Genomic DNA, 26,849 nt, shown 5'->3' with positions numbered 1-26,849 from the left:
CGGCACATAACAACAACAAATGATTAATATTTTTGTTGTGGTGGTTCTGTACCGTCCAATCAGAACTAACTCATAGCTGACCCTCCAGCCACTTTTCAGAGAGGGTAAATCGCACCGAGGAGATCGCCCAGCCTCTCCCAGGGAGCAGCCGGTGGACTTGAATCCCGTGTTTTTGGGTTGACAGTGCAGCTCTATATCATTAGGCCAACAGAACACCCTTAATGTTAATTAGTAGGAGATTTCTTTTCTTTTTTACTTTAATTTCTTTATGTCTATAAAGTGGATAATCAGCCTGATATATTCTGATAATTTGTAGCTTTTCTTTGGGAAGTTTAGAGTCCATTTAATGAGATTCTCTATATGATTGGATTGTATTGCAATCCTATCATTTAACCCAGTTGTATTTATTTCTTCATAGACAGTCTTTATTTCTTAAAGTGTGTGTTGGAGAGAATTAGATGTTGTCCCAGGCTTACTTAAGATGCTTAATCTCCTTCTTGCTCATTTTTCATGTAATTTTCACTTGTGATTTGGATGAAGGGAACAGTTCATGCACATACTGTTTTGTGACTTTACTTTTGAGCTTTATTATGGTTATTTTAATAATTTATGTTCATTTCGAGTTTGCTAATCTCTTCTGTGGTATTTATCAATCTAATCTTGTGTATTTTTACCTCAGATTTTCTTTTTCATCTCTAAAGTATGTTTAAATCCACGCTTGTGCTTCTCCTGAACCTGCTCTTGTGTTTCTACCTTCTTTAACGTGGATATTTTTATAGTGTGGTCATTTTTTTTTTTTAAATTATTGTTACTATGTGTGAGTGTACCGTCAAATCGGATCTGACTGGTACAGGAGGAGACTGTCCCTCCTTCTCCAGCACAGCATCTAGTGGATTAGAACTGCATACCCCTAGGATTGCAGTGCAGCTTCTCGCCACTAGGCTACCAGAGTTCCTTTACAGTGTTTTCTTAAATGCTTTATCTTTAGTGTATTATCTGTGTCATTTCAGTTTTATATGCTTTCTCCTTATCAGTCATATTTTCTGGATCTTTGCATGTTGTTTGTTGTTATGTGCCGTCGAGTCGCCTGCGACTCATAGCGACCCTATGTACAACAGCCCTAAACTCCGCTCTGTCCTGTGCCAATCGCACTGTCTCTGACACTCCCATCCCGATTAACCCAGTCACTGAATCAATCCACCTCATAGAGGGCCTTCCTCTCCTGTGCTGTCCCTCCACCCTCCCAAGCATGATGTCCCTCTCTAAGGACCGGTCTCTCCTCACAACATGTCCAAAGTATGTTAGACGGAGCCTCAGAATCCTTGCCTCCAAGGAGCCACCCGGTTTAACCCTTTCCAGGACAAATCTGTTTGTTTTCCTAGCAGATCTTTGCATACCTTATATATTTTAATTGGATGCTAGAATCCTGAGACATGCTGAGGATTCTATACATTAAGCATTAGGCTTCTAACTGAAAGATCAGTGGTTTGAATCCACTAACTGCTCTGAAGGGAAAAAATGAGGCAGACTTTTCTCTTAAAGACTCTTAGCCTCAGAAACCCTGGGATTCAGCTCTACTCTGTCGTGTAAGACACTGCGAATGAGAATGCACCTCGTCAGCTGTGCTCTTTCGTGTAGGACACTGTGAGTTAGAGCATTGTGACATCAGCTCTGTTGGTAGGATACTCTGAGTTGGGACCGACTTGCTGGTCAGCTCTGCTCTGCCGTGTCGGACACCGTGAGTTAGGATGCCCTTGATGGTGGTGAGTAGATAGCATCTTCTTTGTTGTTGGACGCTGGCCATTTTTTCAATTTCTGAGACATAATTAACTGCAAAGTTTGATCTTTTTGAGGCTTTAAGACTTTGATTAGGTTGGTTCTGCATAGGCTTTAGTCAGAGGCAGAGTTTCTCAATTTCAGAACTGTTGACATTTTGGGACCAGATTACCCTGGTTTTGCTGGGATCTTCTGTACTTGCAGGCTGCACAGCACTGCTTCTGGGACCACCCTGCACTAGAGGCCTGTAGGCTCACTGAGCCATCCACCCAGAGTGGGCTTCACAGTTTAAAAACCTGGCCTGCTGGCCAGCCTAAATCCCTTCCACAGACATGCCGCACGGCCTCTGCCCACTCCTTCTGTGATTCCTCCTTTGAACGTTCCCGCCAATGGCTGGAACATCTCACTGATCCCTCACTTGTTTAAAGAAAAGCTTTGGCACATGTTTGCCTTTAAAAAAAGTAAGTTGTTTTAAAAAAAGAAGCATGTCTATCTGAGACCACTGCATGTGGCCACAGCAGTGAAAGTATGTGCATTCTAATCCTTGGTGTGGAAGACATGCTTTTGTAGCTTGGGACAACTGGTATGGGATGGGAAAGTTCTTATTTTCCTGATGTAGGGAGTAGTTAAGAGCTTGGAGATCAGAAAGCCTATGCTTGAACTTCAGTTTCTTTTCTCTTCCCTAGTAACTTTTGGATGGTGGAAAGTTTTACCTCTCTGCACTTCAGTTTTCTATCTTGTATAATGGAACCAATATGTGTTTATCAGTTAGGTTTGCTAGAGAATTACATGCAGTAAGGAATTCAGGAGCACATTGCAGGGCACATGGTCACGGTCATTGTAAGGAGTGTGTGTCACGTACAGGTAATGAGGTTGAGTGCATCGATATTGTCTCATTTTTTGCTAATTTAGAGGATTATCATCTGTTCTCTTTCAGGTCACGCAGAAGGATTTTGCATGATGTGCACAATGCAAGCTCACATCACCCAGGCGCTCAGCAATCCTGGAGATGTTATTAAACCAATGTTTGTCATCAACGAGATGCGACGTGAGTCCCATTCTGGTAGTTTATGTCAGTGCTGGCTTGTGACTTGATCTTAAACTCAGGAGTTGTCAATAAACACTGTTATTTTACAGTGCCCTTTCCCCCTCATTGGTATTTGGGTTTCTGGAAATAATTTTGATAAATATTTTCTGACAGTTTTTAGTAGTTTTTAATTCATTTCAATTTGATGAATGACTACTATGCTATGCATAGTGAGAGAAATTGCAAAGTTAATGATTCTCCTAAAGAAAAATTTATACTCCTAGTTCAGCATTTATAGATAAGTTTTACTTTTTAAATTTTTATTTTTACTTTTAAAAAATTTTTCTTTCACTGAAGCTGATCTCATTTATATTTGATTTTTAAATTATTTACAGATTTATTTTTTCTTTTGCCTTATAATTATCCTGCTAGGTTGCTTGAATTTTTCTTTAATTTTTTCTTTGTTGTTTTGCATTGTATTTTTACAACATCCTTATTCATTTAGTTGGGTTAAGAAATGGACACAAAGCAAAATATTGCAACTCTTAATCTGGTATCCAGCTGGGTAATTACAAAGGTGCATAATTAAGTAGTGAGGGGTGGTAATTCTTCTGCTTAAAAAGCTGCTGAAAATTGAAGAGGTGTTATTGCTGGGCCAGAACAGACAGTGCAGTCTGTAAGCCAGTGTTGGGTCCTGGCAAAATTTTAACCAGGGGAGGTTTTTGTTTGCTTTTAGTTAATTTAGACACACGTACACCCTCCTCTCCACACATGAGAATACATATACGTGTGAGTATACATGTGTGTGTTTGTGTGTATGGGGGAGAAACAGTTAATTTTTTAAAACCTACACTTGAGAAAATGACATTTCTGTATATTTGTATGTATATACATTCCTAAAGAGATAACACACACAGTAGGATCATGTATTTGTGCTGTTTTTATAGGTCTATTTGGTAGAATACTTGTAGTTACATGTGATGTAAGCTAGTAAGTATTTATATGCAATCAGATCTAAAATTTGACAGAAAATTATTTATTTATTAAGAAATTTTATTTTATTAACTTTTTGTCTCTATACCGTCAAATCAGATCTGACTGGTACAGGAGGAGATTGCCCCTCCTTCTCCAACAGAGCATCTGGTAGATTCGAACCACATATCTCTGGGATTGCAGTGCAGCTTCTTGCCACTAGGCCACCAGAGCTCCCTAGAAAATAGTTTATTTTGATACTACTTTTTTGTGATTATCTGCTTTGTTTTATATGTAATTTGATCTTGCATGTAGGGCAAATAACACGGAACCATGCAGCTGAGAGAAGAAAATTCATTCTGTGGGTCATTGGGATAGAATTTATCTTCTAGGAGGGATAGAATTTGGGTTTGAACATTTATGGATGCATGAATTGTTGTAATGGAGATTCAGCATCAAATTTAAAATCTCTACGCCAACATCGTAACATTTAAAAACAATATCTATTTTTTGAGACCAATATACAGCACCATTTCAACAGTTTGTACATGGACAGACAGTTCAGTGATGAAGCCATAACATTTTTGACAAATTTTTGAGAAAGTACAGCCAAAGTGGAATGTACGTAAGTCCAGTTTCAAAAGCCTATAGCACGGGCTGCATCTGTGGCTGTTCTCTGGAGTTTGGGAAACCTCGGCCCGACTGTGGGGTTTAATGGTCTGAGTGTGGACCCAGCTGCTCTGCTGATCACTTGTTATTAGTACTAACTGCTCAGGAAATAACTGTTCAGTCTATTTTCTAATTATATTATCATAAGCTATTTATGGAGACTAACCTGAACACTAATGATAAATTGATGTCTTTACTTGCATTTTGCAGGAATAGCTAGGCACTTCCGTTTTGGAAATCAAGAAGACGCCCACGAATTCCTTCAGTACACTGTTGATGCTATGCAGAAAGCGTGCTTGAATGGCAGCAATAAGTAAGTCCAGCACACCTCTGGCTGCGTCTTCTGCAGCTCAGCTTTATCCAAAGTCAGTTTTGCCTTTTATGTTGAAAACTGCACAGATGTGTATTTGTTTCTCCTTTTGCCTGTCTTGCTTCTTTCCCAAACTATTTGCATTTTCCGACAGTTGTTGAAAATTTAGAAGGGTATGCTTGCTGTCAGCAAGAGGTTGTCAGTTATTGGTGCCGGGGAGGAAAGAAGCCTTGGCATTGCCGTTGAGTTCTGGGTGTCTGTTGAGCTCTCGGATCTGAAGCGCATAGGGTTCCCTTATGAGTTACCCTGTCGTTTTCTGTGCTGCCTGCTAGCCTTAGAAATTTGTATGTGTGTTCCCTGCATCTTTCTCACTCTGGTCACTTGCCAATTCCTGCAGCTGCTTCCTTGAAACCTACATGCAGGCTCAGGAGGAAGATCAGGGAAACAGCTAGATGACAAATCCAGACCATGTGCTAGCCCCTGGCCACTGCTGTCCCTCTCCAGGGCCCTCTGGGATGACAGACCTGGGGTGACAGGAATGTGCGGAATCCCTGTGTCACACGCCTGCTGTGGTCTCCTCTGGCTTCTTTTGTTGTACAGTCCAGTCATAACACCTCTGCTTGGGCTTGAACATGGCTCTCATGGCACATTGTGTGTTTGTTTGCAGATTAGATAGACATACCCAGGCAACCACGCTCGTTTGTCAGATATTTGGAGGATACCTGAGATCTCGAGGTAAGCGTTTGTGTTAAACCTGACGAGTGAGGCATGTGTGTGGTTTTTAAAAAAGCAAATAATAGGCGAGGGCTAATAGGCGAGGCCAGTTTTCCAGACTGTCCCTTTCTCTAGAAGGCAGCTCCGATGCAGTGTGTCCACCCCTTTGATGGGCTTCACGCTGCTGTGCATCGCGGTTGCGTGTTTTCGCAGATTGAAAAGACTCTGGCCACCTGGTCAGCCTCACTTTGGCTACAGCATGTGCCTCCTCCATGTCTCAGTGTCACATTTTGATAATTCCCAGAGTCCCCACTTTTTCATAATGCTGCTGCACACTTGAGATTCTCCCACATGGTGTAAACGTGATGCTCACATACATGGGGAAAGCAGACCAAAGTGGGGACTCTGTGGTGCTGGACTTGATGGAGGTGACCCAGGTGTGGCTGGACATCCTTGCAGGGCTTTGCCGTGTGTTCAGGGACTCGGGGCAGACCGGAAGGGTCCCTCTCATCCTGTTGCCCACATTAGAATTTTAGCACGTCAGCATGAACAGAACAAATTTTATAATTATTAAAATCTAACAGTCTTTTCACAATTCCACTAATGCTTTTTTTATTGATGTAGTTCCCTACTGATGGTTATTTAGGTGATTGAAAAGTTGGGTTTTTTTCCCTTTTTGAATTACTATTTAGTACTTCTTTGAACATCTCTTTATGTATACTCTATGTCCATGTAAAAGTGTACACATACATAAAGCATATTTATTTGTAGGATCAGTTCTTCGGTTGAGATTATTAGACCGAAAGGATATGGGTATTTAAAGTTTGCTATTGCTGTATTGTAATACCAAACTTCAGCTATCCAGGGAGCTCTGGTGGCCTACTGCTAAGAATTGCACTGAAATCCCAAAGGCACACAGTTGAAATCTACCACCTTCTCCACAGGAGAAAGATAGCAATCTCCTTCCATGTGATTAAACTGCCCCTGAAAAACCACTGCAGGGTCAGCTGTGGGCCGATTCCAGCTCTATGGTACGCACCAGTAACAGCATTGCCATATTATATTTTCTAGAGGTAATACCAAGGAGCCCTGGTAGCACAGTAGTTAAAGCACACAGCTGCTAACTGAAAGGTTGGCAGTTCAAACCTGCTAGCTGCTCCAAGCAGAGCAATTCTGCACTGTGCTAAGGGTCACTGTGAGTCAGGACGAACTTTACTGCAACAGGTTGTTTTTTTGTTTTTGCTTAGAGATTATCCCAAATGCATTACACTTTCACCCACACTGTGCCTATTACTGAAATTTTGAACTTTTTGTCAAATCTAATTGAGAGAAAATGGTACCTTTATTTTTTTATTTTGACATAGGAGTTGTATCATGTCAGTTTGAGACTGTGGTTAACAATTACATTTGGCTTATACTTTGCATTTTCTTCTCTTTCAGTTAAATGTTTAAATTGCAAAGGTGTTTCAGATACTTTTGACCCCTATCTCGATATAACATTGGAGATCAAGGTAAATTTTATAAGTGTTATGATAGTTAAGAAGTTTGTCATCGTTCACATAATTTCATAGCTCTTTCCTTACTTAACCTCTGCTTGTTAGAATATGAATTGAAAATTTTCAGTGTGCTCAGACTTCACTTAAAGGTGATTATTCAAGCTCTGTAGTTGTTGTTATGTGCCATCAAGTCACCTATGACTTAATAGTGACCCTGTATACAGCAGCTCTGAATCCTGCTCTATCCTAAGCCAATCTTACTGTCTCCGACACACTTACCTCCATTACCCCGGTCACTGAGGCAATCCATCTCATCGAAGGTCTTCCCCTCCACTCTCCCAAGCATATTGTCCATCTCCAAGGACTAGTCATTCCTTGCAACATGTCCAAAGTATGTCAGTGGAGCTTCAGAATCCTTGCCTCCAAGGAAGCTTTGCAGTAGGCATCATAAAAATTTCAAACATTTCATCTTTTTATTAATTCTTTGACTTTTTATTGATTAATTAATCTTAGAAAACTCAGAATATTTTGGTACCAACACTTGCTCTGGTGTGATCTTTTTGTATTAGTCTAATTGAGATGGTGATCATTCTTCAGAAAGTTTGGTCCTTCGCAGTTTCTAAACTCCTTTTTTCCACTGTTCACAAGCTTTTGTTTTTCTGATTACAAATGAGAATGCATGCTTATAAAAACGGAACATTGTAGAGACATCCATAAAATGTCATCTCTTAGAATGCTCTCTTGCTAAGAGTTTGATGTACTTGTTCCAGGTTCCAGAATGCATTTATGTATAAAACAAAGCCAGGCTGTTTCTTTGTGCCTGCTGGACCATTTACTGTCTCCATGTAACTCTACTTTGGGCACTTTTGGGGGAGTTGTGTGCTCTTGGGATGGCTGCGTCGGGACCAGTGACCAGATAACCATGGTTGACTTCCAGCCTCTGCAGGGAGGCGAGCTGCGCACCCAAAGGCCGCGTCTCTGGCACTTTCGGTCTAGGGCCAGTGAGCAGTCTCCTCCCTTGTGATCTGCAGCCGCGGGAATCCGAGGGCAGGCAGCCAGAGTCCATGCCATGCAACGGCAATGCGTGGTTTTCCTTTGTGAGAACTCTTTGCGGCTAGACAGCTTGGTTCTTTTGAGCTTTATGCTGCCTTTAATCAGTGCAGCAAGCAGCCTTTTTACCTTTTGTTTTTGTTTTTGTTTTGTGTTTTTTTGCCTTTTTACCTTTTTTTGTTGATACAGGTCTGCTTGGTTTTTAATGAAGGACAAGAGTGAAGGTGCTTATGTAGAAAGAGCATCCTAATGAGGGAGGATTGTGTTGAAGCACAGACTTGCATGTCTCCTGTCACCTGCTTCCCTCTGTTGTGACATGAGTGTGCTTGTCTCTCCTCAGGCTGCTCAGAGCGTCAACAAGGCCCTGGAGCAGTTCGTGAAGCCAGAGCAGCTGGACGGGGAGAACTCCTACAAGTGCAGCAAGTATGACGGTGGGGACCGTGGGAAGCCCGCTCACAGGCACGCAGACGCCCAGGGCTCTGAGTGACCTGTGCATACCCTTAGCTCCTGGTCTCGTCTGGGCAGACACTGAGTCCCTGACCTCCCAGGACCAGAGTAGACAGGGTCTGACCGTGTTAAGCTGCGGCATGTCATTCCTGGGGCGGGTGAGGAAGGAGAGTGAGAAATGAGCCTTGAAAAGCCACCCTTGGCTGCTGCCCCCAAGGAAGGGACAGCTTTGGCTCCCGGGTCTCTGTCCCACTTTTACCTTTCGCCGACTTCCTGCACAAAGGCTGGTGGGGCTGGGGACTTGCCTTCTCCCACAGTGGTTAGGCCCCAGTCTTGGGGTGGTTACCTAGGGTTTGGGGTTGTAAGTGTACTGTGTTTCTTCATGAAGTCAAGAAAACCAATTTTTAAAAAGCCAGGTTACTTCCGTTTTATGATTACTATTTCCAGTCAGGTAATACGGACAGTCTATTTTCAGATACTCATTTTTAGTGGGAAGAGACTCCCTTCTAGCCACCCACTGCCCTTAGGTCAGTTCCACCCACAGTGACCCTTGATTGGTTTGTGGGGGCTGTGAATCTTTGTAGGAATGACGCTGCATCTTTCTCCGTTGAAGCAGCTGGAGGGTTTGCACTGCCTGCCTTTCGGTTAACAGCCTGATTGATGCCTTATATGTGCACTGTGCACCAGGGATCTTCTTTCCAAGATGATAGAAATTTCCCAATCTGTTGCATTACTAATCTTTATCGTTCTGTATCAGAGGGGTTTTTTAACTCTTTTGTGATTTGGGTGAGTTTTCCATTTGGCAGTTCACACACGTTTTGTTCAGTGACTCTTGACACAGCGTGACAGCACTCTTCTCACGTCCTCCCTTTTGCCTGTCTCCATTTCTCCTCTCCTCGCCCCCCTGCCTTCTCCAGGGCAGATACTGGCCTTTGGACCTTGTACGGATCTTTATCTTCTTAGGTTCAAGTTTTTAAGAGTGGATACAGGTCATCCACTTGGCTCAGCATCTCAGAAGGGGCTTCTGTTGTCCTTTCATGCAGCAGTTTCTCCCTGATTTGTAATTTTACTGTTTTCATCATTGGGCAAAGGGGCAGTATTTCTTACAGAGTTAGCTCTTTTGTGGGGGTCTTGGTGGTGCAGTTGCTAAAGAGTGCTGCCAACCAGAAGGTTCTTGGTTCAAACTCACGAGCTGCTCGACGGCAGAAAGATGAGCTGTGTGCTTCCGTGAAGAGTCACAGTCTTGGGAACCCTGTTGGGCAGTTCTGCTTTGTCCTGTGGGATTTTTAGGAGTCAGCATTGACTTGATAGCAATGGACTACTTCTTTCGAAAACCAACTTTAAATGTTTCAAAGAAATAGGAGAAAGACTGTGATGCCAGAAAATGTATATACTAACCATCTCAACCGTTTGTTTACAGGTGTAAAAAGATGGTTCCAGCGTCAAAGAGGTTCACTATTCATAGATCTTCCAATGTTCTTACACTCTCTCTGAAACGCTTTGCAAATTTTACTGGTGGAAAAATTGCTAAGGTACGTAGCTGGTACTCAGATTGTGAACGAGACTTCATAGTGGGCCTTCCAAGGGTAATGCTAGTAGCTGTAATTGGACAGACTTCCTAGGTCCTTCTAGCATTTGGGAGTTGGGGCCGATGTCAGGTTTGAGCCGGTAGTTTGATGAGTGGGTTGGATGTGTCTTCCCCACACCTTTGGTGGCCGGGCTGTTTGTAACTGTGACCTGTGTCTGCCTTCAGAGTCTGTCCATCAGCCAGGGAGCAGCTGAGTGTGCACGGGGACTAAGGTCCCGAAGACGCCCCAGCCTGTCCCTGCCCCCTTTACATCAGAGAGATCGTTCTCCCATTTGCACCTTTCTTTTTGATGAGCAACATTTCCCCATTTTATTTCCACTTTCTGAAGATCCAGAGTAGACATAAATGCAGCAACATACAAAAGAAATAGAAGTCATTTTGTAATGATTAAAAAATAATAAATGATGATTCCGGTCCAGTGATGTCACTCTAGTGTTCCCTTGAGTGAATTTGAAGAGCTTTAACTTGGATCTTTATTTCCTAAAAAGAAGACAAAATAGAGTGAGCTGCTTTTAAATACACTTTGTTCTTGAACTTGGGGATATATCAGGACCGCCCTGTGAACCCAGTTCGTCCGGGTCCACATGCTGCCCGAGCCAGCACCCAGTGATCAGTCTTCCAGAATGACGACCCCCTTCTCCCCATCTGCGTGTAGGATGTGAAATATCCTGAGTATCTTGATATTCGACCATACATGTCTCAGCCGAATGGAGAACCAATTATTTATGTCCTGTATGCAGTCCTGGTGCACACCGGTTTCAACTGCCATGCAGGCCATTACTTCTGCTACATAAAAGTAAGTTGAGCGTGGAAGTGGCTGTGAGCTCGTGGTCGAGCCCCACTCATGGGGACACAGGCGTCTGAGGCGGGAAATGCTGCCCTTTACTGAATTACATTCATTTGTCTTTTTGGCTGTTTTCGTAGGCAAGCAATGGCCTCTGGTATCAAATGAATGACTCCATCGTGTCTACCAGTGACATTCGGTCGGTACTCAGCCAGCAAGCTTACGTTCTGTTTTACATTAGGTATGTCAAGAAAACAATTCTCCGAATCTGTTTTGTCACATTGTTTATACACATATTTTATATATGTACATACTGTTGTTCTATGCTGTCGAGTCACCTGTGACTCATAGTGACCATATGTACAACAGCCTTAAACCCTGCTCCCGCACTCCTCTGCCAGTCTTACTGTCTCTGACACACCCACCCGCATTACCCCAGGCACTGATGGTACTCGTTCGGACAGATGATAATCCATTTCATCGAGGGTTTTCCACCCTCCCAAGCGTGACGTCCTTCTCCAAGGACTAGTCCCTCCTTGCAGCATGTCCAAAGTACATCACACGAAGTTTCAGAATCCTTGCCTCCAAGGAACAGCCTGGTCTCACCTTCTATAGGACCAACCTGTTTGTTCTCCTCTTCTCGTTTCATACACCTATCATTCAATACTCTTCTCCAACACCACAGCTCAAAGGCATCAGTTCCCCTTCTGTCATCCCTAGTCACTATCCAGCTTTCTGATGCATAGCAAATAATTGCAAAGACATGGCCTGGGTCAGGCGCCCCTTAGTCTCCAGACTGACATTGTTGCTCTGCAGTATTTTAGAGAGGTCTCTGACAGCAGACTTTCTAATGCTATACGTCTTTTAATTTCCTGGTTGCTGGTGCCAAGAGTGTTGATTGTGGAGCCAAGCAAACTAAAGCTGTTTACAATCTCAGTCTCTTCACCATCTATCACGATGCTGCAAATCGTCTCAGTGGTGAGAATCTTTGTTTTCTTGATATTGAGCTTCAATCCATATTGAAGGCTGCAGTCCTTGACCTTCTGCAGCAAGCGCTTCAGGTCCTTCTCAGTTTCAGCAAGCAGGGTTGTGTCATCTACATAATGCAGATTGTTGATGAGTTTTTCTCCAATCCTGATGCTACGTTTCTTTCTCCTCATAGAGCCAGTTATCGAACAATATTATAAATATCATATGCAAGCAAAATTCTGCTGAAAATTAGCCAAAAACAACTGGAAAGGCACAGTAGCAGAGAAGTACCAGAAGTGCAGGCTGGGTTTAGAAGAGGCCGTGGTACTAGGGATATTATAGCTAATGTTAGATCGATCTTGGCTGAAAGCAGAGGAATGTCTATCTGTATTTCATTGATTATGCAAAGACATTTGACTGTGTGGATCCTAACAAACTGTGGCTGACTCTGAGAAGAATGGGAATCCCAGAACACTTGATCATGCTTATGAGAAACCTGTATTTGGACCAAGAGACAGTTGTCAGAACAGAGCAAGGAAACACTGCATGGTTCAGAATCAGGAAGGGTGTATACCAGGGATATGTCCTATCTCCATCTGCACATAAATATATATACATTAATGGATCATTTTTGTTGAGATGTTCATTTGCTGGTTTGTGTGTTATGTCTGTTGAGGTATTCACTCGGAGGAGCCCTGTTGTTGCCTGTGGAGTAGGAGTGGCTGTGATATTTACAGAGCAAATTGCAGAGCCCAGTTCTCCCATAATGCTGCTGAGTGGGTTTGAACAGCCGGCCTTTCAGTTATTGGCTGAGAGAGACTATTGGTGCTGCCCAAGGACCCTGATAATACTGTTTAACAGCAGCTTACCAAGTACCTTTGCCGTGTGCCCCGAGAGAGGCTCTGACTCTGCTTAGAGGATTGGCTCTAGTTCTCAGCTCTTTGGCCGCTGAGGTGAAGGATGGTTCATGCTGCAGCCAGGACACAAGTGGGCCTGGGGGCCATAGGGGCCATACATGGAGGCAGTGAGGGCTTCTGAGCAGCAGGCATGGGCACCGTGGCCCCTCTGTTGCCCAGCCAGCACTGGCCCCAGCAGCAGCAGCTTGGCCGGCTTCCTATCCTGTCTCTGTTGCATCGTCTGCCTCTCTAGCTCTATTTCCAGAAGTGTGGCCTTTGGGGAAATCTGCTCTGTGCTGCCAGGTGTTTGTGTGTAAGATGGCCCTCAGCATTCCAGAGGCCGCGCAAGTACGTTGCACTCTGTCCCCGTGTAGCTGCCCACCCAGTGGCTAGAAAGCTGCTGTTCCTAAAGAAAATGCTTACGTCAAAGTGTTCACCGTACAGGGGACTTGATGCGGTTTGGAATTTTAGCACCTGACTTAGAAAGTGCTGCTGACTGACAATGACAGGCCGTCTCCGAATCTGAGTAAGAGATGCCTGCAAGCGGTGGAAGGTCGCCCGTGAACAGTGGAGGCACCCCACAAGTGGTGGAGGGACCCCTGTGAATGGTGGAGTGTCACCCTCGAGTGGTGGAGGGACCCCTGTTGTGAGTGGTGGAGCGCCTCCCGTGAGTGGTGGAGTGCCACCCTTGAGTGTGGAGGGTCACCTGCGAGTGGTGGAGCGCCTCCTGGCAGCAGTTAACACCCTCAGTTGACAACTGAAAGGCCAAGGATTAAAACAACCCGAGGGCTCATGGGGGAAGGATGCGCAGTCGGCTTCCTTACAGGTTTGCAGCCTCGGAAGTCTTGTGGGCAGTTCCGTGCCCTCCGGGGTCCTTGACTGAAGGGCAGTGGGTTTTCTGAGCCGTCGGAAGGATGGTCATGCTGCTGCTGTTTTAGCTTTCTTGGATGTCATAGGTTTATATAATTGGTGGATATTTGCAATCAGAACAATACAAAGAAAAGGCAATGCGACTTCAGATAGGGACCACCTCAAAATACGTAGCTAGGAGTCCCACCGACCGCTTGTCCTTGTCCCCCAACCCCTGTCCCCTGGCTCAGTCTGCAGGAGAACCTGTGTGGGAGGTTCTGAGCACAGTGCTTATCACCAGAAAGTGAAAAGATGCTGCTTTTCCCCTTCTTTTCAGATTTTAATGAAAGATTAGAGAGAACTTGGGTTTCCATTCATTCCTTGTCACACATTTTCCTCCTTGCCCCCATTTGCTTTTCTCTTTGAAAAAGAATTCTTTCATTATTGTACAATCCGCACCCCTCCCAATCCACTTTACTATGCAGCTCTTATTCCAGACTGTTGTCATGTAGATAATACCTAATCACATATTCCTTTTAGGCAGTTCTCTCCCTTATCTGTTTCAATGCAGTGTACATTATACCCTCTTTTCTTAGTTCCCCACCAACCCTCATGTCAGTCGGTCCTGTTTTATAAGTGGTACCATGCAGTGTTTGCCCTTTTGACTGAGATATTTCCCTCGGCATAACGTCCTCCAGGGTCACCCATTTTGTAGAATATTTCATGAGCTCCTTGTTTTTCGGTGCTGCGTAGTACTCCATTGAAGGATACACTGCTTTTCTTTGCAGCCTCTGACCCGCGCCCACTGCACTCCTGTGGCCACCCTGTGTAACCACAAGCCCTGCCACTCTCTACCCCCAGGTCCCATGATGTGAAAAATGGAGGCGAACTTATGCATTCCACTGGCCACAGCCCAGGCCCGTCCTCACCCCGCCCAGTCATCAGCCAGCGGGTGGTTAGCAGTAAGCAGGCAGCGTCGGCGTTCATCGGACCCCAGCTCCCTTCTCACGTGCTGAAGGTAATCGCACAAGTAGAAGCTACAGGGTCTTGTGTGGGAGTTGTCGACGGTACACTCACACCTGCTGGCTCACACTGCTGAGCTGCCGTGCCTGTCGACTCTGGGCTTATTAGAGTCAGTAAAGTAGCTTCCAGTCCTTTCTTTGTTCCAAAATGTTTAAAACATACAGAAATCACAGTGTGAACGAATGCAGAGGCCAGAGGAAATCTGGGTGTTTGTTATTGCTGTTGATTCTGTTCAGCTCCCGGTGCCTCCCGTGTGTTTGGAGTAGAACGGCCCAGAGGTTTCTCAGCTGTGATCCTCAGGGAAGGAGCACAACAGGCCCTTCCTTCATGGAGCTGCTGCATGGGTTTGAACTGCCAGCCTTTAGGGTCATGGTCCAGCGTAAACCTACCATCTATGGCTTTCCTTTCAGAATCCGCCTCACTTAAATGGGACAGGACCCTTGAAAGAAACGCCGAGCAGTTCCATGTCGAGCCCCAATGGTAACTCCAGTGCCAGCAGGGCCAGTCCTGTGAGCGCCTCAACTTCTGTCCAGAACTGGCCCTTGAGCAGGTCCTCAGTTATTCCAGAACATCCCAAGAAGCAGAAAATCACCATCAGTATCCACAACAAGCTGCCTGTTCGCCAGGGCCAGCCTCCGCCTAGCCTTCACAATAGCTCTCTGGAGAGCCTTCCCAAGCCCGCTCCCTCCTCCACCATCACCAACTCTTCTGCAATACAGTCTACCTCGAACGCATCTCCACTGTCCGTTTCTAGCAAAGTAACCAAACCGCTCGTCACCCCCAGTGAAGCTTGTCCGAAGCCCATGATGAATGGCAAGTCCAAGCTGAGCTCCAGCGTGCTGGTTCCCTACGGTGCCGAGTCGTCTGAGGAGTCTGACGAGGAGTCCAGGGGGCTGGGCAAGGAGAACGGGCTCAGTGCCTCCGAGGACTTCCATCCCAGTCTCCACGCCGAGGACGCCCAGGCTTCTCCGCATGAGCTCCAAGCGCCCATTACCCTCAACGGTGCTAACAGTATGGACAGCGACCCGCAGGAGAACGGCCTGCCCTTTGAGGGTATCAGCTGCCCAGGCCAGGCTGCTCCACACTCGGAAAACCCCTTCTCCAAGGCCAACGGTCTCCCCGTGAAGGTGGGTGACAGTGGTAGCTCTGCACTGCTGTCCTGGGCCAAGCGGGTGGCTGCACCAGGCAAGGTTTCTGTGGGGCTGGGCTGACGCGGCACCTGATGGAGCCTTTGTTTCTCTGTCCTAGTTGATGCCAGCACCTCTGCCACCTCTCCCAGAAGACAAGATCCTCGAGACCTTCAAACTTAGTAACAAAGTGAAAGGCTCCGTGGAAGAACCCAGGTGAGACGAGAAAACTGGGCCAGGTGATGCTGCTTGGTGGGGAGTCTCCCTGGAGCCTATTGGTGGGGTGTCTGCTGAGCACTTTTTGGAATCCTGGGATGATTTGAACAGTAGCTGTAGGATTTGTTCATTTGCCTTTTCAAAAGGAAAAGATAAGTCCCTGAGAGGAATGCGTTCACGCTCCTGTTTTCTCCTGTGTAGCTGCCTGGTCTCCCTTCAGGGCTGCTATGGGCACCACCTGAGCCGAGCCCCTGGCGCCGCCTCACGTAACGCCCTTGGTGACAGTGTGTGTACCTCGGACTTGCTGGACCCAGTGCCCAGCTGCGGCCTTCAAGTGAGGACCGCGGCAGAGCGAGTGCTACACTTTAACCTCTCTCAGTACATGTAAAAGTTGCATTTGTCATCTGTTAGCGTGAAGTAGAGAATTACCAGAGCGAGACACCAAGACAGGACATGGGTGCATGTGTTAGGGAGCCAGAGCTGAGGGGCGAGCTGAGTGGAGTGTGGCCACGACCTCCCCCTGATGAACACATCATCAGGATATGTGAGCGCAGCCACACAGTGAACTCACACGAGGTGCGTCTGTGGACGGAGGTAGAATGAGGCCACGGGCGGCAGCGCTCTGCTCTGGTTTTGCAGTCTCAGGAATGTCAGGCATGTGAGATTTAGGAGGCTGATTCACAGGGCGCGGGGAAGGGGTTGGAGCACTACCTGTGCTGAGACCCCATCACCATGACAACCCCAAAAGCTCCTCATGCTTCCAGAATGGTCCTAGCTGGTGAGCCCACTGAGGACCACCAGCATGAGGCATCTAGGGAACCCCGCCACCCCCAGACTCACGTGCCTGGCTGCTCTGACCCTGCAGTCCCCAGGACAGAGTGGAGCTAGCTGGGCATTTCTGCCACCGTCTGAGGAGGCAGGCCAGCGTCTCTCTGCTGGGCGTCCTGGCACTTAACAGCGTGTGCCACCAGGACTTCTGTTGACACAGGAGGGGCCTCTCCTGTAGCGCAAAGCACATCCAGGCCCCTGCGCGCCCGCCATCGCCAAGGGTAGTGGTCAAAGGGCAGCTCGGTCACCCCTGCAGTGACACCTGGCCTGGCGGTCCTCAGTCCTCATGCGGGCACCAGCGTGGGCTGCACAAGCCAAACCCCCTCACGCAAGTGTGAATGACTGGAAGGCTGGCTGGTCTCAGCACCCCACGGCGGGAGCTTCCTGTGCGGAACCCGCGTTCATTGTGTTCTCACTCTAGGTGGACCCCTGTCAAATGTGGTGGAGACCAACAAAGCATCCCGCTGCTCCTGGCAGCTTCGGTCCAGCTTAGACCGAGTCAGAGCCGAGCGGACGAGGACAGGTCTGTCCACTACGGGGTCCTGAGTCAGGTTCCTGGGTAAGGAGCCGACCACCACAGAACATACTGGAGTGTTCGGGTTCCGTCACTGAGGAAAAGACAGGTAGCTTCAGAAACAGGAGCCAGGAATGCAGGATGACTGACGTGGAGCAGGGTGAGAGGTCGGCTTGATAATAGTGTTTCATTCTTATTTAAGAAAATTCAGGGTTTTCAGTGATGACACACTTGATACTGCAATTTCGACAAACCTATTTAAAGGTCTAAGGTGTTTGTGTTTTGAAGTATTTATCTCTGTAAAGTATTTGACTCTCTAAGGTAGTGAGAAAAAGCTGTCCAGGCTGTCACACTAACCCATTTGTTTACTTGTCTTGGTGGGGGCTGCAGTGCGGCTAGACCAGAGATCAACCCTGCAGAGGGCCGTGAAGCTGAGCCAGAAGTGGCCAGCAGCACACCGGACCCCAGTGGGAACACAGCCACGGTCCCTGGGCCCGGCAGCAAGTTCAAGAAGGCGCCATTCCCCTCTGAGCCCAGCGTCAAACCTACCAAAGAAGAAGCGCCCAGAAACAGTTCCACGTCCCCCGAGGCCCTGTCCAGTTCCAGCGGTCTCTGCAGTGCTGGCAGGAGCACCTCGGAGGACGGGCCTCTCTCCAAACTGTGTGCCCCTGGGCCCCTAGCCAGCGACCAGCCCAGCCCACCACAGGACACAGCTGGGACGCTGACCGAGACTCCACAGGGCACAGCATCTGTGGGCACAGCGGACAGAGGGACCACAGCACCCTCGGTCAGTGCAGACGACGGGGATGAGCGGATGCGTGTCCTTTCCATCAGCCGGGAGCCGGAGGCGCTGCCTCAGAGCTCGGGCACGGCCACAGGGGGGCTGCCCACCCCTCGGGCGGACGGGCTCCCTGAAAGCCAACCGGACAGGCCCCCCGAGCCCAGCGGCAGCAAGAGAGAAGAGAGCACGGGGTTGCAGAAAGTCCCAGACCCCTCTCCAGTCAAAGAGAAAATCAGCCTGCGGAAGGTGGACCGAGGCCATTACCGGAACCGGCGGGACCGCTCCTCGAGTGGCGAGCGGCCTCGGGAAAGCCGGAGCCGGACCGAGGAGCACGGCCACAAGGAGAGGCCGACGTGCCCGCGGGAGCGGCCCCGCCAGGACCGCCACCAGCCCGGGCGCTGCAGCGCAGGCCAGCACCTCCCGGAGCCCAGCCCGCGGGCCAGCCCCAGCCAGCGCCACGGCCAGGGCCGCTCCAGCCACCACCACGCCCGGGGCCGCAGCTCGGACCAGGAGTGGGGCCGCTACCACCACGCGGAGAGTGAGCACTGCTGGGCCCGAGACAGGTACTACCCGGACAAGAGCCGCTGGGACAAGTGTCGCTACTACCATGACCGGTACGCGCCCTACTCGGCCCGCGAGGGCCGGGAGTGGAAGCCCTTCCACGGGGCCCGGGACTACGACCGCGCGGCCCCATACAGCTCGCGGCCGCACAAGGACTACTACCGCAGCCGGACCTACGAGCCGGCCAAGGCTAAGGAGCGCCCCCACTTCAGCCCCAGGCCCGGCCTGCCCCACGGGCTGCCGCTGTACCCCGACAAGTACGCCCACGACAAGCTCACCCTTGGCGCCGAGCTTGGCTGTCACCTGGCCGAGGGCTTTCACGACCAGGACCACGGAAAGGCCCGGAAGCGCAGGTATGGCAGCGTGGATGGGAGCGACGGCCCCGACAGGAGGGCCCGGGGCAGCTTGCAAAGGGACTCTCTCGACGAGCCCAAAGTCAAGAAGCACAAAAAGTCCAAGAAGAAAAAGAAATCCAAAGACAAACGCCGGGACCGGGACTCCAGGTAGGTGGGAGGGGGGCTCCCAGCATGGGCTGCGCGTGGGGGCGCCGGGTCATATGTGGGGGCACTGGGTGGCGCGGGCCTTCCCATGTGTGGGACGTGAGACTTCGCGGATTCCTCCGACTCAGCTGTGTGTGCAGCTCATCTCCTCCCACGGTCACAGGCAGAACCCCAAAAGCCAGAGTCTCGGCGATGCCGCCCGTGGGCTTTGTGGTCCCTGTTGCAGTGTGTGAAGTGTGCCATGGTGATAGAAGTGTGCAGCGTTGTGACAGTCACCAGCATGTGACAAGGAAGAAGCACGTGCTGTTTGTTGAAAGACGGCCCGCGTCACTTTGCTCAGTGCAGGGGGACCACAAACCCCCGATGAGGCCGAGACGCAGTCACGCGAGCCCACCCCCTCGGATCCAGACGCTGCCACCCTCTGGCTGATGCTTGTACCTTGGAGATTGACCTGTGCACAATCTGAAGGCGAAGCTCAGGGGCCTCTGACCACAAAGGTGGTGCCCAGACTTCGCTCACCCAAGGGGTTCAGGTTTCTCGTCCATGTTCGCGTCACGCTCAGTGATTGTCATTCAGGTGGACGGGAAGTGGCACATCCCTGTCCTATAGACGTTTGTCTGCCAGAGTAGGGGCTCTGAGCTGAACTGCCTGTTTTCTCGGCCTCTGACCGTCTGTCTCTGTGGTCAGTTTGAAACTCACTCGAGAGGTTTGGCTTTGTATCCTTAAAGGGTGGATGGGGGCTCTGGGAAATGACTTCTCCCTGATGTCTCGTAAAAACAAGGACAGACTCACCCTGGTTTTAGCCGGCAGCTCTTAAAAACGGAACTGGCAGGAGGGAACCTCAAACCCTGGGTAGAGTGGTACCTGAGGGAAGGGACCCCAGCCGCCTCGCCCCTGTGTACCCACCCCCAGCCCAGTAGAGCTGGCAGCCCCCTGCCGGCGTCGGAGCTGGGGGTGCCGAGGGAGGGCCTGTGGGGGCTGCAGTGGGTGAGTGCGAGGCCCTGAGCCCCCAGTTCTTGTCAGATGCACGTGTCCCTGTGTCTAGGCCAGCCTGTGCAGGGAGTGTGAAGCCAGGCAGTTTTGCTTTGCTTACTGTTTGATTCCGGCATGTTCTCTGGCAGGCGTCAGCAGGACTCAGATCTGTCGGTCGCGTATTCTGATGCCGACCTCCACAGACACAAAAAAAAGAAGAAGAAAAAGAAGAGACATTCGAGAAAATCAGAGGACTTTATTAGAGACTCTGAACTGCACTTAGCCAAGGCGGCTAGCTATGAGACTGTCGACAGCGTGCACAGAGCTGAGGGGGGCTTTCCCCTCGCCGCTGGCCTGCCTCTCGAAGGCTTCGGACCCTGCCGCCAGAAAGCAAAACAGCTGCGGACGGAGAGCAGGGACAGCAAGTGTCGCCTCTCCGAGTGTGGCCAGGGTAAGAGGGGACTTGGAGTTAAGAGCAGAGGAAGTGTTTGTTAATGGAAACTTTTTAAAGATCATTGACACATGAGCAAAATCTGCAGGTGGTGCATGAAGCCCACTGTTAGGGGAAGCCCGCCTGGCCCTCCTCCAGCCCCAGCTCTTGGGTGAGGGGTGTGACTCTGCGGTGGGGTTTGGACATTTCTCACCGACCCCTTAGCAGTCATGGGAAGCCCAGGTTCGTTCTAATCAGGCCCAACAAAACCATAACCTGGAGCCCCAGAGTAGATGGCTAAGGGTACATGTGCTCTAAAAGCATCTCATTGCCCTGAGTCGATTCTGCAGCTCAGTGATCTCTAGGACAGAGGAGAAGTACCCACACGGCCTGCTGGGCTCTAGGTCTTCACGGAAGCAGGCCCCTTCGTCTCTCTTACAGAGCTCCTGGCGGCTTTGAACCTCTGACCTTTCTGTTAGCAGCTGAGTGCTTAAACAGAGTACCACCAAGGTTCCTTTTTTAAAATATTAAAACTCCTTGTGGAATCAGTGTTTGCATTTAGGATTCAGTGACATTAATTACGTTCTTGATATTGTGAAACCATTGTCAGCCTGCTCCATATTATTCCATCCCCTTAAACACAAGCCACTGCCCCTCACAGACGTCTCCCCCAGTAACCGGTACGAGGGTTTGGTTTCCATGTGATGTCAGCAGCAGAGTCCTGGTGCTCTGCCCCTCAGTGTCCCTGGTGACACTTCTTCAGCACGATGTCTTCAGGCTCACTGTCTGGTGTGGTTGAGACTGTGTGTCCCTTTGCTGTGTACCGTCCATTCTTCTACCGACCTGTGATGGTGACAAGGACAGCAGTGGACATTGGTGGACAGCTTTAGTTTGTGTTCCTGCCTTCATATCTCTGGTGTGGACCTGGGGTTGGGGTCGCTGAGCGGATGGTAGTCGTGTGTTGCACTTGTTGAGGAGTTGGCCCCGTCCCCACAGCAGCAGCACCAGCACACGAGGGCTCCAGTGCACCGTCTCACTGTCACCCGCTCGGTGTTTTTCTGTCATTGTCATTCCACCCTAGCTCTGGTGGTTGTGGTAAGGAGTTGTGCTGCTAATGGAAAAGTCTGTGGTTCAAACCCCCCAGCTGCTCCACAGGAGGAAGATGGCCAGTCTCTCCTGTGTCATTTACTGCCCCAGAAGACCCAGTGCAGGGTCAGCTATGGGTCGGTTTCAACTCGAACACAAGCAAGTGCTATGGAGGAGCCCTGGTGGTACGTAGGTTAGGCAGTGGACTGCTTCCCTGGAGGTCAGCGTTTGCACAGCAGCCAGTCTGCAGGAGGAAGATGAGGCCTGGGCGTCCATGAACATTACAGCCTCGGAAACCCAGGGGGCAGTCTGGCTCCGGCCTGCAGAGTCTCAGTCAGAACGGACTTGGTGGCGGTGTGTAATGTGGTTTGTGATGTGGAGCGTCTTGTCAGGTGCTGTTTGAATATCCTTCGGGTGAAATGTCTCCTTTGTCCGTATTTTGATTGGGTGGTTAGTTTTTCCTCATTGGTTGTAATGTCTTTAAATAGCTGGGAAAAATCCAATTAATGCTTCCATTCCCCTTGAAAATGAGAGGAAGTCCATCTCCAGCAGTCATGCTGTCTGCACTGCACGGTTGTGACAGAGCCCAGGGTGTGACCTGCAGCCCTTCTCGGAAGCCGCTTTGCGCCCGCTCGGGGACACACCATTCCCTCTCCCAGACCAGACCCACGTGCATGGCCACGCTCCTGATGGCCATCTTGGTTGTTCAGAACTCGCATCCCTCCAGCTTCTGACTGTGTGCAGTTTAGACACGGCCAATCTCCCAGGAGAGCTGGTGCCTCGGAGCTGTAGCGGGGAGGGGGTGAGCAGGGAGAAGAGGCACACGAGGTGTGTGCCGTGCGGGCGTGTCCTGGGCGGTGATAGAGTCCCACTCCAGCGGCTCCCACAGTGAGATGGTTTTAGATTTTCATTATTATTGTCTTTTGTGATCAGGAGCTTTATAAATCATAACATTGAGTGTATGCTGGTGATACTGTCACCAGGTTACACACTGTGCACACCTCACGGTCTGAGTCAGGACTGCCTATCCGAGCAGTACCTGCAGCACCTCAACACTCCCAAGAGTACAATTCAGGGACGTTGGTGACATGTCCTCCAGGCTGGGTGACCATCCTTGATAGCCCTTTCTGAGCCATCCTGCCACAGTTTCCCTATACTCACTGCCCTTCGGGCATAAACTCTCCTCTTTCTGCCAACCTCTGGTACCACGGACAACTTTTGGCTTAATAGAAATGAGATCATTTCTCCTTTTGGACTGATTCCACTCAGTGCCACGTCCCTGGTGTTGTGGCATGGACGGGGATATCGTTTCTGCTTCTGGCCGAGTGGTGGGTGCGGCATATATGTAGCATGTTTTGTTTAGTCATGCATCTGGTGGGGGTGTGAGTTCTTCGTGTTCGGCTGTTGTCACCAGTGCTGTGTGCAGGCCTTTGCACCCCTGCGTCCGGCTCTGGGGGCTCCCTCGGAATGGAGGTGTTAGGTTCAGGTGTGTGAGGAACCATCCAATCTGTTTGTAGCAGCCACATTATTTTACGTCCCCACAGCAAGGTGTGAGGGTTCCAGGCTTTCCACATCCTTGCCAACACTTGCTCTTTTCCATTAAAGTTGAAAAAAAAACAGTGGCCACACTAGCAGGAGTGGCATCTCCCGTGGTTCCGGCGGCGAGGGACAGCTGTTGACAAGCTGAAGTGCATGTTGGCTTGTCTGTTTTCAGAAATGCACAATCCACATTTTCAGACTGGCTTCACTGTTACATTCTGGTGACTGGGGGGCTGGTGAGGAGGGTCTCAGGTTGCGGGTATGGCAGCTTGTGGCCTAGGTGGGGCTGGAGTGCTGCGGCCTGGTGTCGGTTCACTGTGAGGAGGGACACCCACCTTGGAGCCCAGATGAGGGTCTCGCAAGCTGAGTTGTGACCCTGTGCTCTCCCGTCACCCAGGGCCACTGAGCCCTGACTCTGTCCTGTCACCCAAGGCCACCTGGTTCAGTGACCCCCTCTTTAGGCTGTACTGTCCCTTGGAGGGAGGACAGTCACCCTTTCCTCATGACCTTCCCACCTTCCTCCCAGGAGGAAGTTCTCATTGCTGGTCTGGTCAGCCCTCTGCTCTTTGCCTAAGATCCTTGGGCCTGTGTGACAGGCTCTCTGCCCCGTACCTGCCTCACTTGGGTCCCTGACACGCTCGCTGCCCTGAGACCTGATGGTGGACGACCAGCAGGGGGCTCCAGAGAGCAGGGTGTGAGGTGCTCCAGCGTCACTAAAGCCTGTCCTGCCCTTTGCTTCCTAGGTGACTGAGACCGGCCTCGGAACCACCCACTAGTTACGGTAAGCACTTCTCATCTCGTGCAGGCCCAGGCAAGGGGGCACCTGCCAGGTGGGTGCCCACCCCGTTAGTGGGGCGAGGGGCACAGGGTTCCTACCATGAACAGATGAAGCCACTTTGCAACAGCCCCTCCTGTGTCCAGGTGGAGGCCATCTCCCTAACCCAGCCCATCACCCAGGTGCCCGGCCCAGGGCTTAGCAGACAGCTGACAGGTGGAAGCTGTCTCCTTAGCCCGGCCCCTCACCTGGTGCCCAGGACTTAGCAGACAGGTGACAGGTGGAGGCCATCTCCCTAACCCAGCCCATCACCCAGGTGCCCGGCCCAGGGCTTAGCAGACAGCTCACAGGTGGATCATGGCCCAGAGGGAGAAGCCTGGCCTCTCCCACCTTTTCTTGGTTCCTGGTAATTCCACTCACCTGGTCAGGGGTCAGGGTCACTCTCATGAAGCCCACGTCAGACCAGGCAGTCTGAGGCCGGCCGAACCCCACTTGGGTGACAACTGGGCTTCATCCAGCTCCTAGGAACCTCACTCCTTACAGAGAATCACTGGGACTCGGCAGACCTCATTGTTTCTACCATGAGAAATGACCCCGTTTCCTCTTTGTGTCCTCAGGCTTAGAGACCTTGGTCTCACTGAGGACTCCGGCCTGTGCATTGGGGTGAGGTGGGCCTGGAGTGGTGCCTTGTTATACCGCCTCAGGGAAGTCACTAGGGGTCCCAACTCTTGACCTTGGGATTCACCCACGGCCACTCCCTTTTGTCTTTCAGATTCAACATGTTCAACAGAAGCCATCCCAACCCAGCTTAAATTATAAACGGAGAAAGGAACTGTTCAAATCTGCGTGGTGCTTCTTTAGTCAATACTGTACAGATTTTACCATGGAGAACTTTTTTTTAGTTTTGACGTTTTTTCTTAATTGCCCTTATTCCAAATGGATGAACACTTTCTACAACTGCTGACCATTGTACAGTACTGTGTATATAAACCACGTTGAGAATAATGCCCTGGAATAGAACATCTCAAATGCTGCTTAATTACAGACTCAGGTTGATTACTTGTCGTTCACGTAATGTTCCTCCACGTTAGACATCTGGTGCAAGGCCAACCGGAAACAATGGAATTATTAAAGTACCAACAAGTGACAACGTGTATATTTAACTTAAAGACTTATTTAAGAGTCACGGCTCTCGGCGCGACTTCCGAGAGCAGTTTGTTCTCTGTAATGTCTGACCCTAGAAACTCATTTGCTTCCTATTTTAGTTGTATTCAAGATTTGAAGATGTATTTTATAGACAAGTTCTGTTTTTGAACTTCGTGGAGCTATTCCAATCACTTTACCAGTTATGATGAGTATTTACATTATGAATGTATAATCCAAACATTATTTGTAAAGCCTACAGTATGTTTTTATTACCCAGCCCTTTTGATACAGTGTCGCTTGTCTTTGACTCTATGGTACAGGCGTCTGAGTCATCCGCTTGGTCCCTCAAAGTTCCTAGTTACAGACAAATTCATACTGTGATTTTATTTTTAATATGGATATGCTATCAAACTGTGATACACTTATAATTCACTGGTCCTGCATCAGGAGATGGAGTGGGGAAAACTGTATGTAATACAGTTTGTTATCTGAATAATCTGTATGGTTTATACAGTTTGTGTTGTTCAGAGATGTCTAAAGTTTGATCTTTGTTTTTTTAAAGATTAAAAAGCACTTGCCCCACTGTAAATATACAGCATGTAAAATTTATATAGTATATAAATGGCAGCAAATTAAACACGTTGTGTGGTCTTTTTTACCCTGATTTCCCCTTTGCTAACAGGTACACCCCTGTCCCATCAAGTTCAGGTCAGAAGCAGCATCTCTTTTTAAATCGAATCTCAGACAACCTTGTTCAACAACAGATTTTATTGAGTAAACAGTATTTGCAAGAACTTCTAGAGCCCCCTCCTCTTCAATTCTCTTTTAACTATTCACTTTACAAGAAAATATCAAGATACAGACCATTTCTTCCTGCAAGCTGTGGGATATATACACGGAGGAACACATTCCAGAAATCCATAGATATGTACATTATTTACATACTAACTATATTTACTGTAAATAGAAATGTTTTCCAAGGGAAAAAAAAAGGAGAGCACAGCTTGTGGTTTCTGGTCTACCATAGACCTGAGTTCTCAGCAAGCACTTCTACACAGATATACGCATTTCTAACTTAAAAATATGCATTGCTTTAGCTGAAGCACTGAATGCTGCTTCATGATAAATAGCTCTTGTTTGAACTTGGTTTGGTACCACATTTTAATTGTCAAAAAACAAAAGTTACCTGACCCTGAAGACATGGCTGCATGGCTGGGGCCCAGGACCAGTCCCTCAGACCTCAGGACGTTAACGGGGCCGGCAGAGCACCCAGTGAGGCCACGGTGGCACAGGCTTCATCATGCTCACGCCTCCCTTTGTCTCTGGAGGAGGCGCTGCCGCAGCATGGATGAAGACGCAGGATGGCAAGGATGATGAACGACTGACGGGTTCAGTTGGGCAGCGGGGAAGACGGCAGCCCACCTGCCCACGGTGTTAACACTGTCACAACCAGACCTGGGATGGGATGGCACATGACACTAAGCACCCTGGGCTCTGGACGGCTCCAGCAGGCTTGAGGACAGTCCCTCATGGACAACCACAGCGGAGGGCTCGCTCCCCAACACCACACAGCCCCATGATGACGGTGGGAAGTCAGGAGAGAGAAGAGTGGTATCTCTGGGCATCGGCATCAGGCCAGCTGGCCTGGGCCACTTCTCATGGAAGACTGGAGCCGGAGTTGCATATAGACCAGCCAGGCCATTCTAAAATGCTGACTGATGCTTTTCTCAAAACCAAGTTTTGAATCTGAGGTATTAATATAGTAACAGCCTGAAAATCTGGGAATGAAGAAAAGGGGGGAAAA

The 26,849-nt window shown here is 49.0% G+C and overlaps 1 protein-coding gene across 1 annotated transcript in view; it reads left to right on the top strand.

Moving 5' to 3' along the window:
- Positions 1-20,564, top strand: part of USP42 (ubiquitin specific peptidase 42) — a 30,012-nt gene extending 9,448 nt beyond the window's left edge. The window contains exons 3-15 of the mRNA XM_006889759.1: positions 2,714-2,824; positions 4,655-4,757; positions 5,422-5,489; positions 6,909-6,979; positions 8,355-8,437; positions 9,882-9,993; positions 10,705-10,845; positions 10,974-11,074; positions 14,409-14,565; positions 14,981-15,697; positions 15,819-15,913; positions 17,646-19,100; positions 20,219-20,564. Coding sequence (XP_006889821.1) covers positions 2,714-2,824; positions 4,655-4,757; positions 5,422-5,489; positions 6,909-6,979; positions 8,355-8,437; positions 9,882-9,993; positions 10,705-10,845; positions 10,974-11,074; positions 14,409-14,565; positions 14,981-15,697; positions 15,819-15,913; positions 17,646-19,100; positions 20,219-20,564 — 3,560 coding nt within the window. The remainder of the gene's footprint in view (positions 1-2,713; positions 2,825-4,654; positions 4,758-5,421; positions 5,490-6,908; positions 6,980-8,354; positions 8,438-9,881; positions 9,994-10,704; positions 10,846-10,973; positions 11,075-14,408; positions 14,566-14,980; positions 15,698-15,818; positions 15,914-17,645; positions 19,101-20,218) is intronic.
- Positions 20,565-26,849: the final 6,285 nt, after the last annotated feature.

Source organism: Elephantulus edwardii, unplaced genomic scaffold (genome assembly GCF_000299155.1).
Source record: "Elephantulus edwardii isolate Elephantulus edwardi_28Jun2011 unplaced genomic scaffold, EleEdw1.0 scaffold00080, whole genome shotgun sequence".
Taxonomy (NCBI): domain Eukaryota; kingdom Metazoa; phylum Chordata; class Mammalia; order Macroscelidea; family Macroscelididae; genus Elephantulus; species Elephantulus edwardii.
Note: the sequence above shows the minus strand (reverse complement) of the source record. Positions and strands in the feature narration are given on the sequence as shown.